We start from the raw sequence: 24,242 nt of genomic DNA on the forward strand, positions 1-24,242 counted from the left end.
AAATTAGGACTGCAGTCATTCCCGATTCGAAACCGAAAAATCAAAACAATTTCTGGAATCCCGAAATTCGGGAACATCAAAATTTTAGTACGATTTCAGGTTTTAGAATTGCATCCCAAAAGGAGTCAGTTTGGGATTCGGATTTTGGGTTTCGGTTCGGGATCCCGACCCGAACCAGCCCTAAGGCTAACCGTTCAAAAGCCAAAAAAATGGCAAAGAAAACAAAAGTTACAAAACTACGAAGTGGGAAGAACTCAGTCAGAATAAGGCTTAGTACTGGATAGAAGACGAAATGTTTCATTAAAAGAGACTGGATAAAAGACGAAATGTTTCAATAAAAGAGGAAAAAAGTTGGGAGAAGGATTCTCTGTTCTTTTCTTTTTTTTCTTTCCTTATCTTCCTTTTTATTTGAACAGTAATGATTAAATCACGTTAATATTTTATATTAATTTTTTACGAAAAAAGAAAAATAAAATAAAGAATGTAAAAAGAATGAATGAACAGTTATAGAAAAAGGATGAAAGCGAATTCTAATCCAAAAAGTTAGATGTGAAAAAATCGTCCAATATAATCCTGCGAGTGATGGGGACCCTGCTTTTTCTTTTTAGGAAACAGAGGACCCACGCTTGTCTGTCAGTTGAGTATTATTCCTCTGCGAAGACGCCGGTATGGCCATTTATTCACGTGGGGCAATAATTCATGCAAGAATATTATGCTAATTAAATAAAATAAAAATGTTTAAATAAAATAATATTATGCAAGAATATTATGCTAATTAAAAATGTTTAACTTTACCAAAAATAAAAATAAAAATGACTTGATAGCCATCCAGCTAATCACATAACTTGATTGTTAAGCTATTTGAATTATTCCTGGCTTCGAGTTAAGGATGGTAAGGTAAGATCAAGATATATTAGGACCATGGTCTTCACCGACATAACAAATTTAATAACGTAACATTATGTATACCTAATGTGAGAAAATATAATTTATTCAGCATAGTGATTTCTTTGAATATACTTTATCGACGAGGGCATGTTCAACTTTGAATTTTTTTTTCTTTTTCAACAAACGATATTATCTACGTTAAGAAATGAGAAGTGAGTTAAGCCTTACAATGGGCTTGCCATAATATGTGGTTCAACTTTGTATTTGGCGAGAATCTAACTTAAAACATCTCAATTACAAGTGAAAAGAAAATATCACTAGATTATACTGGTAGAAGTAATTAGGTTCTGTGTTTTGTGCAAATGGATTGGATTTTATATATGGATCTAAGAACATAAGTTACATAACATGTTGTTTCACTTGTTATTTGTTGCTATCTAAGAACATAAGTTACATAACATGTTGTTTCATAACGTGTTGTACTGGTCAAAACCTCTTTTAAAATTGGCAAATAAAAATATTATTAGAGAAGTAATTAGGTTCTGTGTTTTGTGCAAATGGATTGGATTTTATATATGGATCTAAGAACATAAGTTACATAACATGTGTGTTTCACTTGTTATTTGTTGCTATCTATACAATATGCTAATAAAAAATAAGTTTATGTGATATAATTCAAATATTTATTCCGAATACATCGTGAATTTATTAGAGAGAAGAACATACTAGACCAAAGCTACCACACTTCACTTCACTAATTGTATAAATAACCCCATCCTCCGTACCCAACTCGATCACTCCCCTCTTATCCTCCTCCATGTTCTAAATTTTGTACCCATTTTTTTCTCTTTCCCTATTCCAATTGACTATTTTTAGAATGGCCAAAATCAAAGAGTTTTTGACCAAAATGTCCGAATCGGGCAAACAAATATCCACAACCAAGAAAAACAAGAAGCTTTTCATATCCCTTTTCGCAACCATCCTACTTGTCGGCGCCGTCGTCGGCATTGTCAACGGAGTCAAGTCCTCCAAAAACAACTCCGACGATGAAACCAATGAGGCCTCCCACGCCATAGTCAAATCCTCATGCAGCTCCACCCTCTACCCTGAACTGTGCTTTTCCACACTTGCACTTCATCCTGAAGCCTTCAAAAAGGTTTCGAGCCAGAAGGACGTGATAGAATTGTCATTGAACATCACGACCACGGCGGTTCAGCACAACTTCTACACCGTCGAGAAGCTGCTGAAGTCCGGGAAGAATAAGCTCACTAAGCGTGAGAAGGGCGCTCTTCACGACTGTTTGGAGACCATTGATGAAACTCTCGACGAGCTTCACGATGCTGTGGAGGACCTCCATGAGTACCCTAATGAGAAGACTTTGATTCAGCATGCCGATGACCTAAAAACTTTGATCAGCTCCGCCATTACCAACCAAGAAACTTGCCTTGATGGGTTCTCGCACGATGATGCTGATAAAAAAGTTAGGAAATTTTTGTTGGCCGGTCAGGTAAATTTCTCATAATCTCGATACTTTGTTGACGAAAAATGGTCGTCCAAAAATCATTTCGCTATCTTTATGTTTATGTACTTTTCGACTTCTCGATATTTTGTTAATTTTTGTATACTGTATGTATTTTTGGACTATATGCATTTCACTTTTATTTTTCACATAATTAATTTCACCTGACATCAATATTTGGTTACTATTTTTGTGCCAATGTTTCTGTGTTTTTAGACGGCTGATATTTCTGCTAACACCGCTACTTAATACATTTGGTGTGTCACTCAGGTGCACGTAGAAAAATTGTGCAGTAATGCGCTGACCATGATCAAGAACATGACCGATACCGACATTGCATACGAGATGAAAACGAATGTGAACCGAAAGCTGAAGGAGGATGTGGTGGACGAGCATGGGTGGCCGGAGTGGCTGTCGGTGGCAGACAGGCAACTGCTGCAGTCGTCATCTGTCACACCAAATGTGGTGGTGGCGGCAGACGGAAGTGGGAACTACAAGACGGTGTCGGCTGCGGTGGCTGCCGCGCCTGAGAAGAGTAGTAAAAGATACGTGATTAGAATAAAGGCCGGGGTTTATAGAGAAAATGTGGACGTGCCGAAGAAAAAGACCAACATTATGTTTATGGGAGATGGGAGAAAAAACACTATCATCACTGCTAGTAAAAATGTGGTCGATGGCAGCACAACTTTCAACTCGGCCACAGTTGGTAAGTCCAATTCTTTGAGAAATTTTTAGTTGTGACGGAACACCGGTGGTACATCACTTGTTTTTATGAAAGTGGTGAAATTTTTTATTTTTTAAGTTATTAATTTTTTAACACACATATCTCACCATTTATATAGCGACATGTAATGTACCACCCTCTGTAATAGTCACACTGAAAAATCTCTCCAATTCTTTATTCTTTTTAAATTTCCAAGTCTCTAGCTTTTATAAAACAAAATAATAATTCAATCTTGTTCATCGGATAGAGATCCTCTCCGGATGTCTTCCTTTTAATCCATCAAATCAGTAAATTCGTGTCATTAAAATTTGATCCAACGGTTATAAATAGGGATCCACTTTAAAAGTTATAATAATTTTAGCCATGGAATTAAATTCAATGACATGAATTCACTGATTTGGTGGATTAGATGGAAGGGATTTGAAGAGAATCCCTTTCCTTGTTCATCATTCTCTGCTATTTTTATTTTTATTTTATGGTTTTGATTTGTTCAATGTATATTTGGATAATTGTTATTTACGGTATCCTTCTGGCGGTTGTGTTGTCTGTAACAATGTGGGCTCCATGCAGCGATGTATGTATGTACCCATAGGATGAGAATTTTGTCCTGATCTTCTTTATAGGGATCCTAGGGATTTTAGCATCTTAATCTTTCATTGTAAATCATAGGGTTAATTTTTATTAGGTACTTTTTATATTTGATTTTAAATAATAAAATTCAAATAAGTTTTGACGGCTTGATATACAATGAATGGCTTAGATGTGAAGATTTATAAGATCCCCACAATTTGAATCCCCACAATTGCCGGTTAGTGTAGTGAGTCTAGTGACCAGTGAGTGAGCCGAGTGGGTGACAGAGTCGGATACACCTTCATAAATTATGCCATATGGGCCTCTTTTAAAATTTGCACTTTCTACATCTTATAAGTCTAGTGATTAAACGATACGCCACTTTAAAGAGAGCATACTATTCTAATTAATTTAATTATATATAATTTTACAAATGCATATAAGTTTAGTAATTGCTCGACTTTTGTTACGTATGCTAAGTTATAATTTAAATAGGTAATATGTTTCTTATAGTAATGAACTAATGTCATGGAGATTTAAATTTGATATTTGCACTTGCGTAAAGTTAGTTGTACTGTCTTGATGATTGGTAAATATGTCTTCATGTACAGATGTACAGTTAGCAATCTTATCTGAATAGTGAAAATTAGATGTCACTAAATAAAGTAACGCATGTATAATATGTTATTAACTTTGTCTAAATAATATTATGAAAAAAGTTTCAACTATTAGGACATGTTTACTTAAAATGAACAAGGATATGAAGGATGAGGATATGAAATATTGAGTATGGAATAAACAACCCCTCTTCCTTGATAATACACATCATTTTAGGGTTTAGTGTTTGGATATGAAATACGCACTTTTTTTTTTTTTTTTTCACTCGTTGCAAATCTATTCCTTATAATTTATAAATAAACATGCCACTTTGTTACTAAATATTAAATTGTACCATTTTTCCTCCATATTATATCATCTTGAGAAATACTAAATGAGTCTCTCTGACATCTCATAGTTTAATGTTAATTTTTGTACTAACGTAAAAAAGCAATGCTATTCATACCATGTTTTTGTATCACATTTTTCAAACCATCTTAGGTGGCATTTGATGTTGACAGTCACATCATTTGAATTAATTAGATCTTTAAATTTAGTTCATTATTTAATAAACTAATAATTAAGAAAAACTAAATGATGATTGTAGTATACGATTCTCCTTCATTTTCTTGGATTTTACAAATTTTTCAAATGATATATCTGTCTACATCAAATGACACCTAAGATGATATAAAAATATAGTATGAATAACATTACTCTTCTTTGATACCTTCAATGCAAAGTTGCAAACACATATGCGCACTCCTGTACTTTGGATGATGTTTGGGTCCTGGGTCCTGGGGCTCCTGGTCTGCTGTTCCGAAAATGGTGTCTCCTTCATGTCTCATTTTTATTTGTTTGACACGGGTCATACCATTTAATTCTAATTTAACTCTAATTTAACTCTATTAACTTTTACTAAATTGAAAGAAAAAAAATTAATAAAAAAAAAAATAGCAGAAACAACTCCCCAGTTTCCAGCCCACGCCCACGCCCACCCCCTTCCCCTCCCCCTCCCCCTCCCTTACTCGTCGCCAGCCCACAGCCAAAACCTCTCTGTCACTTGGCTTAATTCAGATCGCTGTTTTAATCATATTGGTTGAAGAGTCGAGAGGCTTGGGACAAATCTCTCTTGAATTTTCAAACACCAATCTCTCTGAAATCTTCTAGATCTGTCATGAAATCCAATGCCGTCGGCATTGTAGTGGCAGTGGGAAATCGCCACCGCCATCGCCGCGATGCGCCGCGTTGTCGTCATCGGTACCAGGTTTCAAGTCCACGACGGTCAAGTCTTGAATCTTCTGACTTACAAGAACACGACTCACGCCATTTTTACCATTGCTCGATTAGGGGTAATAATCAATCCTCCCGCAAACGCCCTAGAATTTTTTGTCAGATGATGATTTGGGGTCAATTGTTTTGTGTTTTTCAAGGACCGAGGGGACTCTACGCTAGGTTTAAGTTACTTTTTTATTATTTATTTTTTTAACTTATTAAATGTTAATAGAGTTACGTTAGAGTTAAGTGGTAGTACACGTGTTAAATAAATAAAGAAGGAGACATGAATGAGACACCACTTTTGGGACAGCAGACCCGGAGCCGAGTCCTGGACAGTACTCCCCATGCATGTTCTTTGTTTGGCCGTTGCCCGTTGGCTTGTTCGTAGCAGCAGAATCATTATTGTTCTATTGATGATTGTTGTCCCCCTTTTTCAGAACAATCATTAGCCATTTAAATCGTAATCAGAGCATATTTTTTTTTTGTTATTGCCTTGGATTGCACTTGCCCATGTTGATATATTATGTTCACAAATGAAACAAACCATTAATTACGTACACCGGTTGAGATTGAGAATAATCTACTTAAGCATTGTCGATCTTGCACCTGTGTTCTCATGTATGCATATGCGAACTAACGTAACATGTCAAATATCTGTTGAAAAACGTAAATATTTATGGTTGCAGCTGCTGTTGGTGAGAAGTTTCTAGCGCGAGACATAACGTTCCAAAACACAGCAGGTCCATCAAAGCATCAAGCTGTTGCTCTAAGAGTAGGGTCTGATCTCTCAGCATTCTACCGGTGCGACATTCTTGCTTACCAAGACTCGCTCTATGTGCACTCGAACCGCCAATTTTTCGAAGGCTGCTTGGTAGCCGGAACAGTTGACTTCATCTTCGGCAATGCTGCTGTCGTGTTACAAAACTGTGACATCCATGCAAGAAAACCTAATTCCGGCCAGAAGAACATGATCACTGCACAAGGCAGAAGTGACCCGAATCAAAATACCGGCATTGTGATCCAAAAATCAAGAATCGGCGCTACATCCGACTTGCAAGCCTCAAAAGGCAGCTTTAAAACGTTCTTGGGGAGGCCATGGAAGGAGTATTCAAGGACCGTGATCATGCAGTCAAGTATAACGGATATCATTGACCCTATTGGGTGGCATGAGTGGTCTGGCACTTTTGCCCTCAACACTTTGTTTTATGGAGAGTATGCTAACACTGGGGCAGGCGCTGGGACTTCAAAAAGGGTGACGTGGAAGGGGTTTAAGGTAATTACAAGTGCCACTGAGGCTCAGGCGTATACGCCTGGCAGATTCATTGCTGGTGGTAGTTGGTTGAGTTCTACTGGTTTTCCATTTGCTCTTGGGCTGTAAAATGTAAATTTTAAGCATGCTTTGTTGTACTATATTCTTGTGAGTCTATAAGTTAGCTCGTGTTGGGTGAATGTGATGTCCGGCCTGGATTGTAGTAGTATCACTTAAAAACTACCTCCTGTTGGTAATAAATAAGAGCATCTATTGTTTTCTGCTCATAAATTAAAGTAATGTAGTACAAAGGTGAAAGTTCTTAGTGTGGATTTATTGAATCACATAGTTGTGGCAACGTGCCAAAACTATCCTAAAATCAAAACTGGTCGATAGATTACCATATCCTAATATATAAATCCAAATTCAACTGATTAATTTTGTATTTCATGTCATGTTTCACCTGTCAAGCCATTAACTTAAGAAACGTATGAACAAACTAACAATGATCATAAGTACATGACAAGTTTTCACAAATTCAAACATCTCTTACAACCTTCAATAATAAAGACTACAAGTTGATAAATAAAACCTAGCTGCTATAACAAATAAGAAAATAGTCATCGACTTCTGCCTTTGTTCGTAGAATCGTTAACAATCCCTCTTGATTTTTTCTCTCTATTTGTTCATCGTTCTTTTATCTTCTAACCATTTTAATCTCTTCTTTGTAGTCAATCTTTCACTCTGTCGTGAAGAACTTTCATGGTTGTGGTGCTTTATTGTTATGCCGAGTAGAGCCTTTTGTCGCGATTAGCTTAATGCTTAACCTCATATCTTAAAGCGGAATTGTTGTTCAGAATTGAGATTGTAGTTTTGCGGCTCTTGTGCTATGTGCGTTTGGCCTGTGAAGTGAGTTTGACGTACGTTTGTTTTAGGCTACTCATTGCAAGATTAGAGGGTGGTGCGGTCTATTCCCCTGTACAAGGTACCTTCTCTTGTATGCATAAGAGAGATTACATAGTAAATGGTGAAACCCATTTTGTGTAAAAGAAGGCTTTTAAAATTTTCAAACGTTATTGAAATCTTGATAACACATGCATGTCGTTCCGAAGATGGAAACTGATGTAATAACGTTATATACAATCGAAAACATGAGACCCAATTGAACATTTTAAAACCTTCTCTTAGAATAACTTTAGACTGATGATCATATGCATGCAAGTATAGAATCAATATCAACAAAAGTGTACGATCAAATTGGTACCTTTAGAATGCAGTTGAAATCTGACTTCAACGTTGTTCCACACCTTCACCAATCTCCAACAAGAAATTGTATCCGCACTTAGTATTGATTCTCCTCTTAGAGTTCAATGAAGAGCCCTCTAACTTCCGATACCTCCAGAAGCTAAGATGATCAATTGAAGTGGATGAAGCTACAAGCTAGCAGTAAGCTTTGTAAGAATAGTGAAGTGAAGAAAACCAATATACATGTGGAAGATGAATCAATGGTTAGATTGAGTGACACTTGTCAAGAGATAACATAGGTTGTTATAAGGTAGTTAGTCTTTGGCTTAAGGGAAAAGCATTGTAAAAACTATATAACAATCTTTGTAATTCAGTTGCTGAACAGTCAAGAAATACAACAAACTGATAGGAACATATTTATGCGACTTTGTTAGCCTATTTCCTTGCATTTACTCAGTTAGTTTCTATTTATTAGAGTGTTTTAAGCTATTTTCGTGTGTTTGTAGGTCTAAATGGCAAAGTTGGCAAGAAAAGGCAATTTGGAGCAATTTTGGGCTTGGAATGGATAGCACATGCATGGAACAAGGTGGATGGACGTTTTTTAAGATCAAAAGAGGCTAGGAATATGCTTAACATCTAGAAGAATTAAATCAAGACTTGGAAGATAAGGAATCAGCGTAAGAAGAAGGAAACATTATCCAAACTACCTCATCTTATCCAAACTTTATCCAACCTTATCTTATCTTAACCTAACCTAATCTTATCCTACCTTAATTCCAGCTGCAAAGAGGACTCAATTTCACATTAAATCACCTAAATATCAAGTTCTAGAAGCCCTATCCTCAATCCTAAATCTCTGCCGCACCACCCTTTCTAGAAGCCTAGAAATCTACTGTGTATCCTATTCCCTTTCCTCCTAGGATTGTGCTATCCCTATTCTTTGCAAATTATGTCGTGCAATCCTTTTCCCTTCAGAAATTGTGCCGCATCTAGCCCTATAAATACCACTTAGTGCCGCATAATTCTACCACCACACACCAGAGAGCCTTAGAGAGAAAATCAGAAATCTTACTTTGTGCCGCATCAAGAAAGTAAGGAGAAGAAGAGCTTGGTGCCGTGACCTGCAATCCAAAGCCTTTGCGATTGCTGGAGTGTTTCTAGGTGTATTCTATCCTTAGTTTTAGTCCAATGTTTGTATTAATTTGGTTTTCAATTATGATGAACATGTGGAACTAATTTTTTTTTAGTTAGAGGTGAATTCAAAGCCATGAACATATAAGTGATATGAATTGATTTCCTCCAGTTATTGTTTCGTAAAACATGAATGCGATTTACTTATCTATTTGATCGATAACTTATTCTTGTATGTTGATTAAGGAGGCCTACTTAGTTTGCATGCATGAATTTGATGCTAAAATATAAGAGAATTTCATCTAATCGTTATGAACTTATATTTATAAGTAGTGGAGGTTGTTAGTCACGATCGTGTTAAATAAATCCATGGCAAAAGTATCATGCAGTTCATAATTACAAATGTCTTGTCAATGCTTATGATTTTCATAGAACTTAATGATCTTTGATATATATATATATATCTATTATGCAGTTCATATAGGGAACTTGATAAAAATAATTTGATTGAGTCGCTGAGTCCAATTCAATGAAATTAGGAAAATCTGAGAGTTAATTTGTGTAGTTCATGGTTAACTTGGGGCATTGTCATTCATGGTTTATAGGAATAATAACTGGAAATCGATTTGTATACATATGTGTCATGTGTGGAGAATGATCATCTAGCTAACCTTTCACCCCTTAATTCACCTCAATTTCGTACCAAATTTAATTTGTTTATGCAATTTACGTAGTTTTAGTTAAATTCGTCAAAACAACCCCTAATTAGTATATTGAGTCTTTTTAGTTACATTTTCGTCCAAATCACTCCTTAGTGCTTGTTTTGGGTTATTTGAGTCAGTTTTGTGTTATTTGAGTTAGTTTAGCTTGTTTTGAGTTGTTTAAGTTTAGTTTTCTGTTTTCGAGTCTAGTTTAGTGATTTAGAGTTTAATTTGTGTAGATTAGCAGCCCTCCTAATCCCCGGCCTAGAACGATCCCTACTTTCACATACTACAACTATCAAAAAGAGGGTTTAATTTGTGTGTTAGTTTATATCACATCACAAACTTCTTCTCTCTCTAAGTCTAAATTATCTATCTCTCTCTCTTTTTCTGCTTCGCTGCGAGCACTTCTAAATTCTTTATGCTCAAAGCTTTTCTACAATCTTTACATGGTATCCTCGCCGAAGGTGGATTCAAACGCTTCCGCATAGTCTCAACAACATACATTTCTTTTCTCAACCTTCTAATTTGTTGATTCTTTGTGATTTTTTGGGTTCATCAATTTCCCAATCTTGAAGATACTTGTTCGATTGAATAGTGCACGTTACGTGTTTGATAAAAGTCCAAAGTGAAGATTTTTCTTGCTACTAGAACAATGGTCACTGTGGCTTAATTGCAAATTGTACAATCACCCATTACAAATCTCATCACTACTGTACCGTCTTCTGTTACAATGAAATTGGATGATTCCAACTATCTTGTATGGAGCTTTCAAATAAGTCTTTTGCTAGAGAGTCATGGCATTCTTGGTTTTGTTGATGGGTCCAAGAAATGTCCACAAAGGTTTCTTGATGAGGCAAATCTTGAAGGAGTAGAAACAGATGCCTATCAAGTCTGGAAGATGCATGATCGAACTTTCATGCAACTTCTTATAGCTACTTTGTCATCAACTGCGATTTCTTACATTCTTGGTAGTACTAGTTCTCATGCAATGTGGACAAGTCTTAAAGAGCGATTCTTTACGATCACAAAAGCTACAATCTTTCAAATAAAGACAGAGCTGCAAAACATTCAGAAAGGGTCAGATTCCATATCGGTTTATCTATAGAAAATTAAGGATGCAAGAGATCATCTTGTTACAGCAGGCGTCTTATTTGAAGATGAAGACATAATCATTCTTGCTCTTAAAGGGTTATCAGCTGATTACAATACGTTTCGATGTGTGGTTCGAGCAAGAGAAAATAGGATTTCATTGAAAGATTTTAGATCACAGCTTCTTGCTAAGGAAGCTGTAATTGGACAGTCTTGTGAATCTTCTATATATTTTGGGTTTGCAATGGTTGCTAATAATCAGTCAACAAAAGGAAAAGCTCTTAGTCTTGAATAGATTTCATCTCAATCTCAGGACTTTGATATAGGCTCCTTAAGCCAATGATACACAAACAATGAAGGGTCCAGTTCCAATGGGTATAATTTTGGTCAAGGGTCATCTTCTCAGTATGGCTTTGGAAATTTTAATGGCAATTCATTTCATTCTAATGGATATAAGGGGTCTAACTACAAAGGAAAAGGAAGAGGTAGGTTTCAGTATAATAATGGCCCATGTAGTTGCATATTGTTTTCAAATGCACAATACCTTATCCACTGGAAAAAATGCAATTATATAGTGTCAAATCTATTGGAAGTTTGGGCATTCAGCTACTCAGTGCTATCACCGAAATAATTTTGCATATCAAGGGAGACCACCCTCAATTAACCTCACTACAATGCAAGCAAGTTATAATCCTTCTGCATCACCTGAACAGTTTTGGGTTGCAGATACTAGTGCCATATCTCACATGACCTCAAAGCTTGCAAATCTGAATCTGCCTACCCCATATCAAGGCACTGATATTATAACCACTGCTAGTGGTGCAGGTTTGACTATTTCTAGCATTGGTACATCAAAACTGCAAACAGCTTGTCATACTTTTACATTGAAAAATGTGCTACATGTTCCTAAACTCTCACAACATCATCTATCTATATATTAACTCTTCAAAGATAACAAATGTAGATTCATATGTGATGATATTCCTTTTGGGTTCAAGACAAAATCACAAGGAGAAAACTCCTCAAAGGACTGTGTAAAGCTGGTTATTATCCCATTCCTTTTCATTCTCCACAAAAGACAGTACCTGCATCAAACTCACATGCATGCTATCTAGCCAAACCTATTAATACAAGCTTATGGCATCATAGATTAGGACATCCATCAAATGCAATGACTTCTGCAATACTACAACATGCAAAGGCTTCTGCATTCATAGACACTTCTCAATCTATTTGTACACCTTGTTTGGAAGGTAAATTTACAAAATTGTCTTTCTCTTTTCCTACAAATAAATCTGTAAGTCCATTAGAAGTGATTCATAGTGATGTATGAGGACCTGCTCCTATATTGTCATTTGAAGAATCTAGGTACTATGTTAGCTTCATTGATGAATGTACCAGATACACATGGATTTTTCCAATGAGTAATAAAGCTGAAGACTATGCAATATTTGTGAAATTTCATACATTTCTTAGTATTTAGTTTTCTGCAAATGTTAAAACATTTCAAAGTGATGGTGGTGGTGAATATACAAGTCACCAGATTCAAAGTTTTTTAGCATCCAAAGGAATTTTTCATCAAAAATCTTGCCCATATACCCTAGAACAAAATGGCTTAGTAGAGAGGAAACATAGGCACACTTTAGAACTGCAATTACATTAATGCAAACAGCTAAACTTCCATCCAAATTTTGGTTCTTTGCTTGTTCTACAACCATATATTTGATTAATAGAATGCCCTGTGTAACCCTAAAGATGCAATCACCTTACAAGTTGTAGTTTGGCAAACTTCCAGTTCTTACACATCTAAGAGTCTTTGGGTGTGCATGCTACCCTTTATTGAAACCATATATCAGTTCTAAGCTACAACAAAAAAAAACAACTTGTGTCTTTTTAGGGTATGCAGAAAACTATAAAGGTTTTATATGTCTAGATGGCATTACAAATAAGATTTATATCTCTAGACATGTTCTTTTTGATGAAACATAATTTCCATATTCAAAATTGTCATCTGTTACACATCACATCTCAACACCAACATATGTGACATCACTGCATTTATCTACACCTACCATCCGTTTCTCTGCATAATCAGGTCACATTAACCCCATCTCATATGCATTCATCTTCATCTCGAGCTTCAGAGTTCTTGACTCAAACAACATCTAATGCCACAGAATCTTTGACTGCATCTACAGCCTCAGAGTTATTGGAAACATAATCATGTAGTGCCTCAGATTCTATTCAAACACCCATGTTACATACTTCAGACACATATTCAATTCCACCAATCACAGAATCTTACCAGTATGCAATTACACAGTTCCCTATCTCTGGTGATCCTGATTTCCAACAGAACAACTTAATGTTATTCTACCTATCCATATGAATTTGCATCCAATGCAGACAAGGTCAAAGAGTGGAATTATCAAAAGAAAGGCATATTCTGCTTCAGTAGCTGCAAATTCAACACCAACAGAACCAAGAACATTCAAAGCAGCTGCAAAATCACCAGAATGGCAATCTGAACACATGGTCTCTTGTTCCTCTACCCAAGCATAAAAATCTTGTTGGTTGTAAGTGGGTGTACAGAATAAAAAGAAATGCAGATGGATCAATATCCAGATACAAGGCAAGGCTTGGTTTCAAGGGGTATAGTCAGGAAAAAGGTATAGACTATGGAGAAGGTCTACTTCTGGTTTTATTGTTTTTCTTGGCTTAAATCCAATTTCGTGGGCTTCAAAGAAACAACACACTGTCTCTAGGTTTTCCATAGAAGCTGAGTATTGAGCTATCACTATCACTGCGGCTGAGCTTGCCTGGGTAAGGCAGTTGTTCTGTGATCTACATATTCCATTAACATTGCCACTTATGATTCATTGTGACAATGTCTCAGCAATTGCATTATGTACAAATCCAGTATTTCATGCCAAGTCAAAACATATTGAAAAAGATTATCATTTTGTCAGAGAAAGGGTTACAAGGGGAAATCTCTAGATCCAACATGTATGTTCCTCAGATCAGTCAGCTGATATATTAACCAAATGATTGTATGCACCACTGTTTCAATTGCATTGTGGTAATCTCATGCTCAGCTCACTAAAGCATGAGATTGAGGGGGGGATGTAAGAATAGTGAAGTAAAGAAAACCAACATACATGTGGAAGATGAATCAATGGTTAGATTGAGTAACACTTGTCAAGATATAACATAGGTTGTTATAAGGTAGTTAGTCTTTGGCTTAAGGGAAAAGCTTTGTAAAAACTATATAACAATCTTTGTAATTCAGTTGTTGAACAGTCAAGAAATACAACAAACTTCTTTTCTCCCTAAGTCTAAATTTTCTCTCTCTCTCTCTCTCTTCTTCTTCTTCTTCGCTGCAAACACTTCTAAATTCTTTCTGCTTAAAGCTTTTCTGCAATCTTTACAAGCTTCACCCATGAAAGAAGGGATCGGATAGAGGGAAGAAGGTGTGTTTGGTTCGGATTATGATATACATGCATGGTGATTTCAAGGTCCTTCCAATTTAATTTGGCACTTGCATTAGGACTTGCACTCAATTGGATTGCATGCATGAATCGAAGATCGAGAAACGGAGAATTGATTTCATTCTTCCATGAATTTCGGCTAAGGAATTTTTGAGCTTGGTGTGGTTTTATCTTGTTAAGTTAATGTGTATGTGGTGCATGTGTGTGTGTGTGTTGCATAGAAAATCCACATGAAGAGGCTTCATTTTTTAAACTTTGCACTCATTTGTGGGCCGGAGTGTGCGTTCTTGAAAATTTTGAAATCCTTTAACAATGTGACTGCTAAAATTCAGTTTTCCCTTTGAGTTGAACTTCAATTTTCCCCTTTAGATGTGAAAAAGAACATTTCAAATTTCCTTTTGGGTTGAACTTCTTGATCACATAATCGTTGTAATACTTCTGATACATATCCAATGTCTACCTAATGGACTCACCACAATATGGGTTATTAAGGCACGCGTTTAGGATTGCTCTTTTAAATAAGCAAAGCATTATGTCATGTTCTATCTGTTCTTGCAACAGTTCTTCCAAAAAAGGCTTTTAGTGACAAACTTTGCAAGAAACTCGCCACATGACATGATGTAAATGATCGAAAATCTTAGCGGAGATTTTTAATGGATATTGACACGTGGACTAATGAGAGTGGTTATAAATCTCATTGAAAATTAAGGTTTTCTACTTTTCAGAGTAAATAATTCATGACATTATTCTCCCCCTTGCCTGAACAATGGCAAAAACAAAATATAAATTTTCATCTAGCCATTTTTCAGGGCGATTTATCTAATGCTTTTTCTAGCTTTAATTTGTAACAAATCTAACCTAAATTCTATCAAACATGATATCACAGGCACTTGCAAGCCTCGAATTCAAAATCTTTTTTTGTTACCTTAGATCACTTGCGGAATTTTTTTCTTTTCAATAATAATATCTCTTGAGGTTGAGTAGTCTTTCAATTTAATTTCGCACTTGAGACTCATGAAATATTCAATCTAGTCATCTCATTACTGAAATGCATTCCCAGACATATATGCAAGCAGGGCATTGGCAGGTTCCCATATAGCCAAATATTGTTGCTACTTAATACTACGGTCTAATGGTATTCCTCTTTACTTGTAAATGAGAAATCTTAGGTTCGATTCTCGCCAAAGACAAATTTTGAGCCGTATTATTGTTAGCTCATTGTGAGGTTTAGTCCACCCCCTCTCCTTTAATGTAGATAATATCATTTATTCAAAAAATAAATAAAAAATAGAAAAAGAAAAAAAAAAAAAACACCAACACCATGCATATATAATTTTTGGGGACCATGTAGCCAAATATTTTGCTTTATGAGGCCCAATAGTTTTTATCATAGGCTGGACTTTGATGAACTTTCAGTTGTTTTTTATGGGTCAGAGGCCCAGAAAGTCCACAGGGTTCTATTTGACTTTTGGTTCTTTGGTTGATGCTGGAACAACCGCAAAGGCCTCTTGGAAGGTATATTTAAAGACCTCTCATTGCCAAGGCTTATCCTGGCAGATAATATAAGGATTGTGAAATCTTTGGATGTTGTGGTAAGAAATAAGATCATTTGCAGATAGACCCTTACTGATATATAACAATGGATTGAACTGATGAGCTCAAAACATTGGCTCTGGTCAGCTTTTTGTCCAATTGATTGTCCAATTCACTACTTGATGAGATAATAATTTCCAAGAATCTCATTTGTCATGTTACTAAAATTGGGAAACTAATGGAATTGTAGAGTATCTTTTATTTTTGTCAAGTAGGAAGATATGGTTGATCTGTTCCCCTTCCTTTGAACCTTATGTTATACTTTTGCTCCCATGCATGGCTTCTCTACAAGTCTGTCCACTGCTACATATCAGAAATCTGCAGCAAACTAAAGGATTATTTGTGTGAGGATGTGGAGGTCAACATATACTGTGTGATGTGAAATACGTGAGATTGTTGAGCTACATATATAGAAAACGCAGACAGCTTCTAAACTAATAATATATGAGGAGTAATCTAATTCTTTATGAAAACATTGTACATGTAAAATCCCTTAATTTTCTGATGAGGCGACATTCCACGTCCTCACTCTTATTAGTAGCTAGGTAGAGATACTAATCAGCATGTCAAGTTGAAATAAATAAGATGGCTCATATTGTTTAACAAATGGGGAAAGAGTGCAGCAACTAAGATTATATATGGTAAGAGATTAATGAGCTGACTACGGGATTAACTTTCCTGTATAGTTCACTTTGTATGGTTTTTTTTTTGTCAAACGATAGATTTATTAAATTAGATATTAGATGAAGTAGCCGATAGGGGCGAATCCACTTTATGGTGCAAGAGCAACACTCATTTTCACCAAGGCCACTTGTCACTTTGTATAGTAGTTAGGTTTTACTATTTTCTTTCTTGTTGTACATGCAATTGTAACTCTGTAACCCTATTTAAACCCGCAAATAGTAAAAGTTGACATTCTAGCTTGTGGTAGTGCATGCAACTTTTACTTCATGGCTCCTCTTCAAGTTTAGGAAACAATCAACTATTGGAAGATCTACTTGTACTGCTGTCCATTGCTCTAAATATCACACGATTCATACATACTTTTACCTCAGATTGACTAATAGGGTTGCTTCCTATATTTATTAGCTCTTAATTCTGACGGAATAAGTTACCTATCACATGTTGTATAATGTACTCTCTATTTCTCTTTCACATGAGTACTTATATGATAAAATAAATTGAAGAAAATGAGGCAAATATAACATATGTTATACTGGTACAGTGGCGCTCATTTGTCATTAGTTTAGGATTGAGTCCAGGTTATATTCGATGTATGCTAGTGCATGCATATTGGAAGGCCTTCCTACATATATATATATATATATAGCTGCCTCCATCAGCAAACCGAGTCCCTTTCTATCAATTTAGCCTTCTTCGTGTAGTCCTTCTGGCCTTGTTTTGTTTTGGGCCTTTAGGCTTCATTTTGTGTCTCTTTTCTTGCATGTATGGACGATTGAAAATACAAATATGATTGTGACTGTGAAAACATAAGTAAAAGCCACTACTCTTAGCTAGTTAGACATGAGAATGATTTGCATGACACGTGTCATTATTACGTGGCGTTCTGTGCCAATAATACAGGATATATGTTAGCATTTTTTCAAATATCTTTGTGTTATTAGTACAAGATACCACCATGATAGTGAACCCAACTAGTGCCATACAAGTTGTCAGTTAGACACACTAGCTAAATGCTATATAGTTGCTAATGGACTCTCTAAATGACATGAGCTTTACCGTCATATTTTGGAATGTGTCAACAAGTCTGTCAATTTTGAATATCGTTACATAATGAAAAATTAGACATGAATATGGGCATTATGGGTGCAATTGGTGGCTTCCATCACGTATTTAGTAAGATCCACTATCCTATCTGATAGGATTTTTACCACCTACAAAAGTAGGGATAAAAACACTTAAAAATACTTGCAAGAGTACAAGGTTGTCGTAGTATAGCAGCTCAAGCAAAGTCATTTTCCACAGGGATTGAATGAATAATTTGTATTTAAAACTAACTCTTAATTAATTACTTAAAACAAAGTTTGGAAAATATTGATTTTGAGATTTAAAATAATAAAAACGAATTAAATTAAAAACAATTAAATAAATCAACTAGAAACCAATTTAAAGAAAATCAATTTGTAAAAGGCCTAGGGTTCAGCTATCACCTTAACAATCCTACGTAATTCTTCCAATTACTTATGAATTACCCATGCATATTTTGAAGGTTAGGTTTTCCTAATATATATCATACTTGGAACCTTCAACATAAAACGTATATCTAACATGCAACCCATCCGAACGTTCGGATCAAATATAAACATGAAAGACTCATTAAGTCTTATGAAAACCCTTTGAAAAACCACGCAACCCTTAAGACGTGGTGTTCATCCTAAGTGAAATTACAATTATTAACCACAAGAAGCCATCGCCAATTTCGGGAACCTTCCAACCAAAATTGCATCAAATTACTTTTCTAAATATCCTAATGGTCGCGAATCACTAAAACTGTTAGATAATTTAAAACGGTGATTAATAATTCAAAACATGCATGCATAATATTATAAGTAAATTGAAAAGAAACTACATATTCTTGCTAAGGCTCATGGCCTCGCCCTAGCAAACAAAACTAGCTACGAACAATCATAAAACAAAATATTATTAAGAACATGAAAATAGAACACCTTGAAAATAATCTTTAAAAGCTTTCTAAAATAGTGCGCGTGTTTTTCTCCTCTCCTTCCTTAACCGTAATGGCTAAATATCTTTATTTATACTACTACAAAATAAAACCCTAAAAAGGCCTTAGAATAAAACTAGGAAACATAATAAAATAATAAAACAGAAAATAAAAGGTTTCTTATTTGAACTAACATTCAAATTTCTTAGAAAATCAGACTTTTGACCGATCAAATAAACTCTGATTTGGTCCCAAAATGTCTCTTTTGAAAGCTGGAGACGTCCCCTACAAATCATGAGAAGGAATGTTCCTTAAAATATGTCATCTTGACCTCTAAAATACCCAAAATGCCCAGAAATGTCAATCTGGGAAAAGTGTGCGCTGGGTCTTTATTTCATTGCCACGGCCAAACGGTTCCGTAGAAAAAATCTGAAACTTTGATAAAATTATCTTGAAAGACTCACAAACATCTTTCAATTAGAATCGCTTCAAAATTCATCCGTTTGATTACTTTATGATCAAGAGGAAGTCGATTGTCCTATATTGAAAATACATAACAAAGTATTAAAATTCTACCAAAATAACCAATAAACTATAACTAAGATTAGGGTATAATATAAATATAAAATCAACTCATCACTATCCCCACGCAAAATATAAAGGGAAGGAAACTTAGCTTTCTGATAACCTGGTTATGAATCACATATCAGTCCAATTGAAAACGACCACCAAATTTGATGACTGTTTTTTTTTTCCTTAAAAAAAGAAGGGACAACTGGTGACAAGTCACGGTTATCCACTCCTTCCGAGGACCGGAAATACTCACAGAGACATTTCAGCCTTTCCTTAGCCACAGTCAAGCAGACTTACCAGCTTGAAGCCTCAAATCCGAAACCACTCTGTTTTTTGTATTTTGGGAGCCGGAATCCGCCATCTTACTACTGCGACGTGGTTTAAATTTGGTGAGTGTTAATCTCATATGATAAGCTATCACTCTTTGTGGTTCCACTTGGCAAAACAAGGGAACATATGCTCACATTGTTGCTTCCAATTGTTCTCCTCAAAATTTTGGCATGTTTAAACTTTAAAAAACTCTCTGCGTCCGTTGCATGGAATGCCAGACACCAACACGTGGACGATATGGATGAAAATAATTTTTAACTTGATAGAAATGTTCACTACTGTTGAAAATAATAGTAGGTAATGAATGCCCACATAGAAACTGAAGACATTGGGTAGATTTTCAATGCCCATAAAAATTAATCTTAACTTGGGAGATGAAGGAAGAACATATTGTCAAAGATGTGTGCTTGGAGTTGCTCTATAAATAGAGCACTCCGTATGCTTTCAAGGTAGAGAGAAAAAGAGATGAGGGAAGAGAAAGAAGAGAGAATAAATAGAGTTATCTTTGTACTCCTATTATTCCAAATTATAATGAAAGCACCACTCCTGCCCGAGGACGTACTCCAGTCACACTGACTGTAGAGGAACCTCGTAAATTTTGTGTCTTATTTTATTTATTCCACTGCACACACACCGTCGATTTTACAACACGTTATCAGCACGAGATATCAGTGGAAAGCACAACGCCATAAATCCGGTGAAGCACTATCTACCTCTCACCTCCGTCATCTAAAAACTCACAGAATAAAAGGTATGTCCATTTTTCATCTCTCCCACTGTGCCAGAAGCGCCCTATCGAATTCCGGTGATAATTGAAATTTACGACCTAAAGTCGTCACGAGATGAGAAAACTCGTACCTGACAACTGGTTTCCAGAGATCCAGAAGAATCTCATCAGACTTGGAAACCCAGATCATGATGTGAAAATTAACTTAACACACAAATTAACCCTCTTTTGACAATTGTAGCATATAAATAAGAAGGGATCGTTCTTACACCGGGGATTAGGAGGGATTGCTAAACACTCTAACTGACTCAAATAAATAAAACTAACCTTTAAAACACTTAAACTCACTTAAAAAGACTCAAACACGTTCACAAAACTCAAAATAGGCTAAAAACACTCAAAACAGCCTTAAAAACACAATCTGGGCAGTTTTGAGCCTAACCACAAATTTGGACGAAAATTGATTCTAACTTGACTCAAAACTCTTAAAAACACAATCTAAAACATATTTGGACCAATTAGACACTCTAAGACAATTGGGGATTTGGTTTTGGACGAAAATCAAACAAACAAAACGAATATGTAAAATAGGCAGATTTAGGCGAATTTGATAAAATTAAGTGGATGGTGAGATGGCTAGGAGGTTTTTCTCCACACATGGCATACTTGCACATAATACAATTTCCAGTTGCTTAATTAATGAATTCATGAACCTCAACACCCCAAATTAATTAGGTACGCTTAAATTAACTATCAGATTTCCCTTAGGTCATTGAATTGAATGGAATTAGCGCATTGCAATCAAATTATTCCTTAAAAGTTTTCTATATGAAAGCGCATAATAGAAAGACAATCAAAGATCATTAGGTTCTATGGAAATCATAGGTGTTGACGAGGCATTCGTAACTATGAAAGCGCATGATACTTATGCCAAGAATTTACTTAACATAATTGCGACCAACAATCTTAACTACTCATGGATGTGAGTTCCCAACGATTAGGTGAAGTTCCCTCATATCCTAGCATCATGTTTATGCATGCAAATCAAGCGTGCACTCTCAATTCATATACATAAGCAAGTTTTAATTAAAATAGATAAGTAAATTGAATTCATCATTCATGAAATCACAACTGAAAGTAATCAAATCATCATGCAAATATAACCATGGTTTCGAAATTCCCCCCTAGCCAAAGGGGGGATTAGTTCCTCATGCTTGCACAACAAAAAGTATTGAATTTAAACATTGAAATCATAAGAAAGAATACACCTAAATGCTCAGCAATTCCAAGATGGATTCGATGCACAGATTGGCTCCTCTTCCTCCTCCTTGCTGCGGCACAAAGTGTGGGTGATGGAATTGGGGGTTTTGGATGGTGTTTTCTAGTTTGGAGGGATGGAGGATCGTTGATTATGGTGGGGAATGGTGCGGCAGAGGTGTATGGATGTGTAGAGAGGTCTATGGAGGCTTAGAATGGAGAATGGAGGTGCGGCACAAGGGTTTTCTGTCTAGCATAAGGGGTCTACGAATTTTTGGCTGAAATTATGTTTATATAGTCCTAGGGTTAAGTAGATTAGGGTTAGACTTAACAGGTTTGGTGAATTAGGGCCCTAGAATTCGGCCATGGTGATTCAAATCCACTTAGGAGAAGGTTTTGGCCCACATATTTTTATAAACTGATTTGTATACCCAAATCCACAAGGATTAGGCCTTGGAATTCAGAATCCCAAAGGGATTGGGCCTAGGAAGGTGCGGCTGATTTAGGGGAGAGGGTAGCTTGGCTTGCAAGGCAAGGTAAAGCCTTCTAGAAAGGTTTGGGGCGCCACTTTTCTAGGGTTTCTAGAAAGAGTAGGTTTTGTGGCAGATTTGGGCCTTCTAGAATAGAATGCTTCTAGAAATAGGTTCTAGAATGATCCATTTAAGTCCCCATGTAATTAGGAGTAAGACATGATAAGGTTTGGATAGGATAAGATGAGATAAGGTTTGGATAATGTTTTGGATAATTGGATAATGTTGGATAAGGTTGGATAATGTTTTGGATAATGTTTCCTCTTTTCTTGCACTTTCCTTATCCACTTTGTCCTTAGCTTAGTTCCTTCCTCTTCTTATCACATTTCCACCTTCTTGGAGTCCAAATTCGTCCATCCATGTTAGCCCACATGCAAGCTCACCACCTAGTGTCCAAAATAGCTCCAAAATGCACCAAAATGCACTTTCTTGATACTTTGACCCATAGGACCTACAAACACACGAAATTGAGTTGTAATACGACATTAACTAAGAAATAATAGCACAAATGCACAAGAATAAGGTAGTTAAGTCGCCTAAATAAGCTCCTATCAGATCACGTTGTTTTCGACGGATCTCGAGAACTCCTATGAATACTCGGTTGTCTGAGATGGTGATGGCAATAATGAATCCACACAGGCCTCCCTCTCTTGTGCCTCCGTCAACCCCACTGTCATCTATGTCTCTGTAGGGAGGTTCTTGCTTAATGATGCCATGTTCCCTGGGTCATGCAAGAACAACGCCAGTCTCTAGTAGCCTTTTGGATTGAATTGAATTTGGGCAACCTCCACAACTACCCAGCTGGCCTTGTGTTTCGAGAATGGCAGAGACAGAAAAGGAAGAAAAATAATAGAAAAGGGGGATTGATGGAATGGTAAGGCACATGTGAAGAAGAAACAAAAAAAAAAGAAGGTGTTGACTGCACCCTAAGAAAAAAAAATATATAAAGGGATTTGAATGGTGCACGACACCATTTGGTTAAAATAATATAAAGGTTTCTGTTGGTGCATGGCACCATGCTGCAGAAAAATAATAAGGTTTGAATAAATGCTGACAAAAGAAAGAAAAATAATAAATAAAATGAGGTATGATACTTCTTGTTATTTATGTGAATTGGTGTCGGTTTAAAATCCTTTCACAAGTTCTATTTACTTTAAAGCAATTTATTTATCATGGACGGTTTTACCGCCTACTGCTTTAAGTTTTGATTTATGTGAATGGTGCTGAATTAAAGCCCTTATCACAAGCTGTATTTACTTAAATGCAATTTATTCATTATGGCTGGAATTACCACCTATTGCTTTAATTTATTTATTGTACTTCTTTTTGTTACGATGAGTACATACTGGACCTAAAGTTCCTTGATCAGATCAGAACCTCCAGTTTCTTGATCCTCATCATATAAAAATGATTGGACCTGAAGTTCCATCATGCAAAAAGATCAGGCATGAAGTCCTTAGATCTTCAAGATCAGGACATGAAGTTCCTTGATGAGTACCTTAAGTTTGAAGAGCCAAAGTGCCTCAACTTAATTGCAATAAAAGCCATAAGAGTCTCAGTTTACAGAATATTAAATAAGGACTAGAAGTTCCTTATGTCTATACTAAAAAATGGTTTAGCAGAAGCATTTATTAAGTGGATGAAATAGATTACCCGCGTTCTGCTCATGAAAACAAAATTACCAGTTTTTACATGGGTATATGCTATTTTGCATGATGCATTATTAATTCGGGGTAGACATGTTGACAACCATCAATATTTCTCAGTATAACTTGTGTTTGGGCACAAGCCAAACATTCCACATTTACGAGTTTTTGGTTGTGTTATCTATGTGCCTATTGCACTGCCACAACATACTGAAATGAAGCATCATTGCGGATTAGGCATTGATGTTGAACATCATCTATCATTCAATATTTAGAATCCTTGACTGGGGATATGTTTACCGCATGGTTTGCAGATTGTCATCTTGATAAGACAATTTTCCAACCATTAGGGGGAGAAAATAACATCGTTCCAAAAGAACGATGAGAAAATATCATTCCAGAAGAATGATGAGAAAAGACC

General features: G+C 35.9%; 1 protein-coding gene across 1 annotated transcript; it reads left to right on the top strand.

The window, feature by feature from the left end:
• Positions 1-1,720: 1,720 nt before the first annotated feature.
• On the top strand, positions 1,721-7,086 carry LOC137708764 (pectinesterase-like). The gene is made up of 3 exons (XM_068447916.1): positions 1,721-2,395; positions 2,678-3,113; positions 6,263-7,086. The coding sequence occupies exons 1-3, from the start codon at positions 1,766-1,768 to the stop codon at positions 6,952-6,954; spliced, it is 1,758 nt and encodes a 585-aa protein (XP_068304017.1). The 5' UTR covers positions 1,721-1,765; the 3' UTR covers positions 6,955-7,086.
• Positions 7,087-24,242: the final 17,156 nt, after the last annotated feature.

This window comes from Pyrus communis, chromosome 11 (genome assembly GCF_963583255.1).
Source record: "Pyrus communis chromosome 11, drPyrComm1.1, whole genome shotgun sequence".
Taxonomy (NCBI): domain Eukaryota; kingdom Viridiplantae; phylum Streptophyta; class Magnoliopsida; order Rosales; family Rosaceae; genus Pyrus; species Pyrus communis.

Bases quoted from the DNA above. Each gene is read 5' to 3' on its own strand.
- LOC137708764 (XM_068447916.1), top strand. From the start codon at position 1,766: ATGGCCAAAATCAAAGAGTTTTTGACCAAAATGTCCGAATCGGGCAAA. The intron at 2,396-2,677 runs GTAAATTTCTCA...TGTGTCACTCAG, and splicing joins AATTTTTGTTGGCCGGTCAG to GTGCACGTAGAAAAATTGTG. The intron at 3,114-6,262 runs GTAAGTCCAATT...TTATGGTTGCAG, and splicing joins TTTCAACTCGGCCACAGTTG to CTGCTGTTGGTGAGAAGTTT.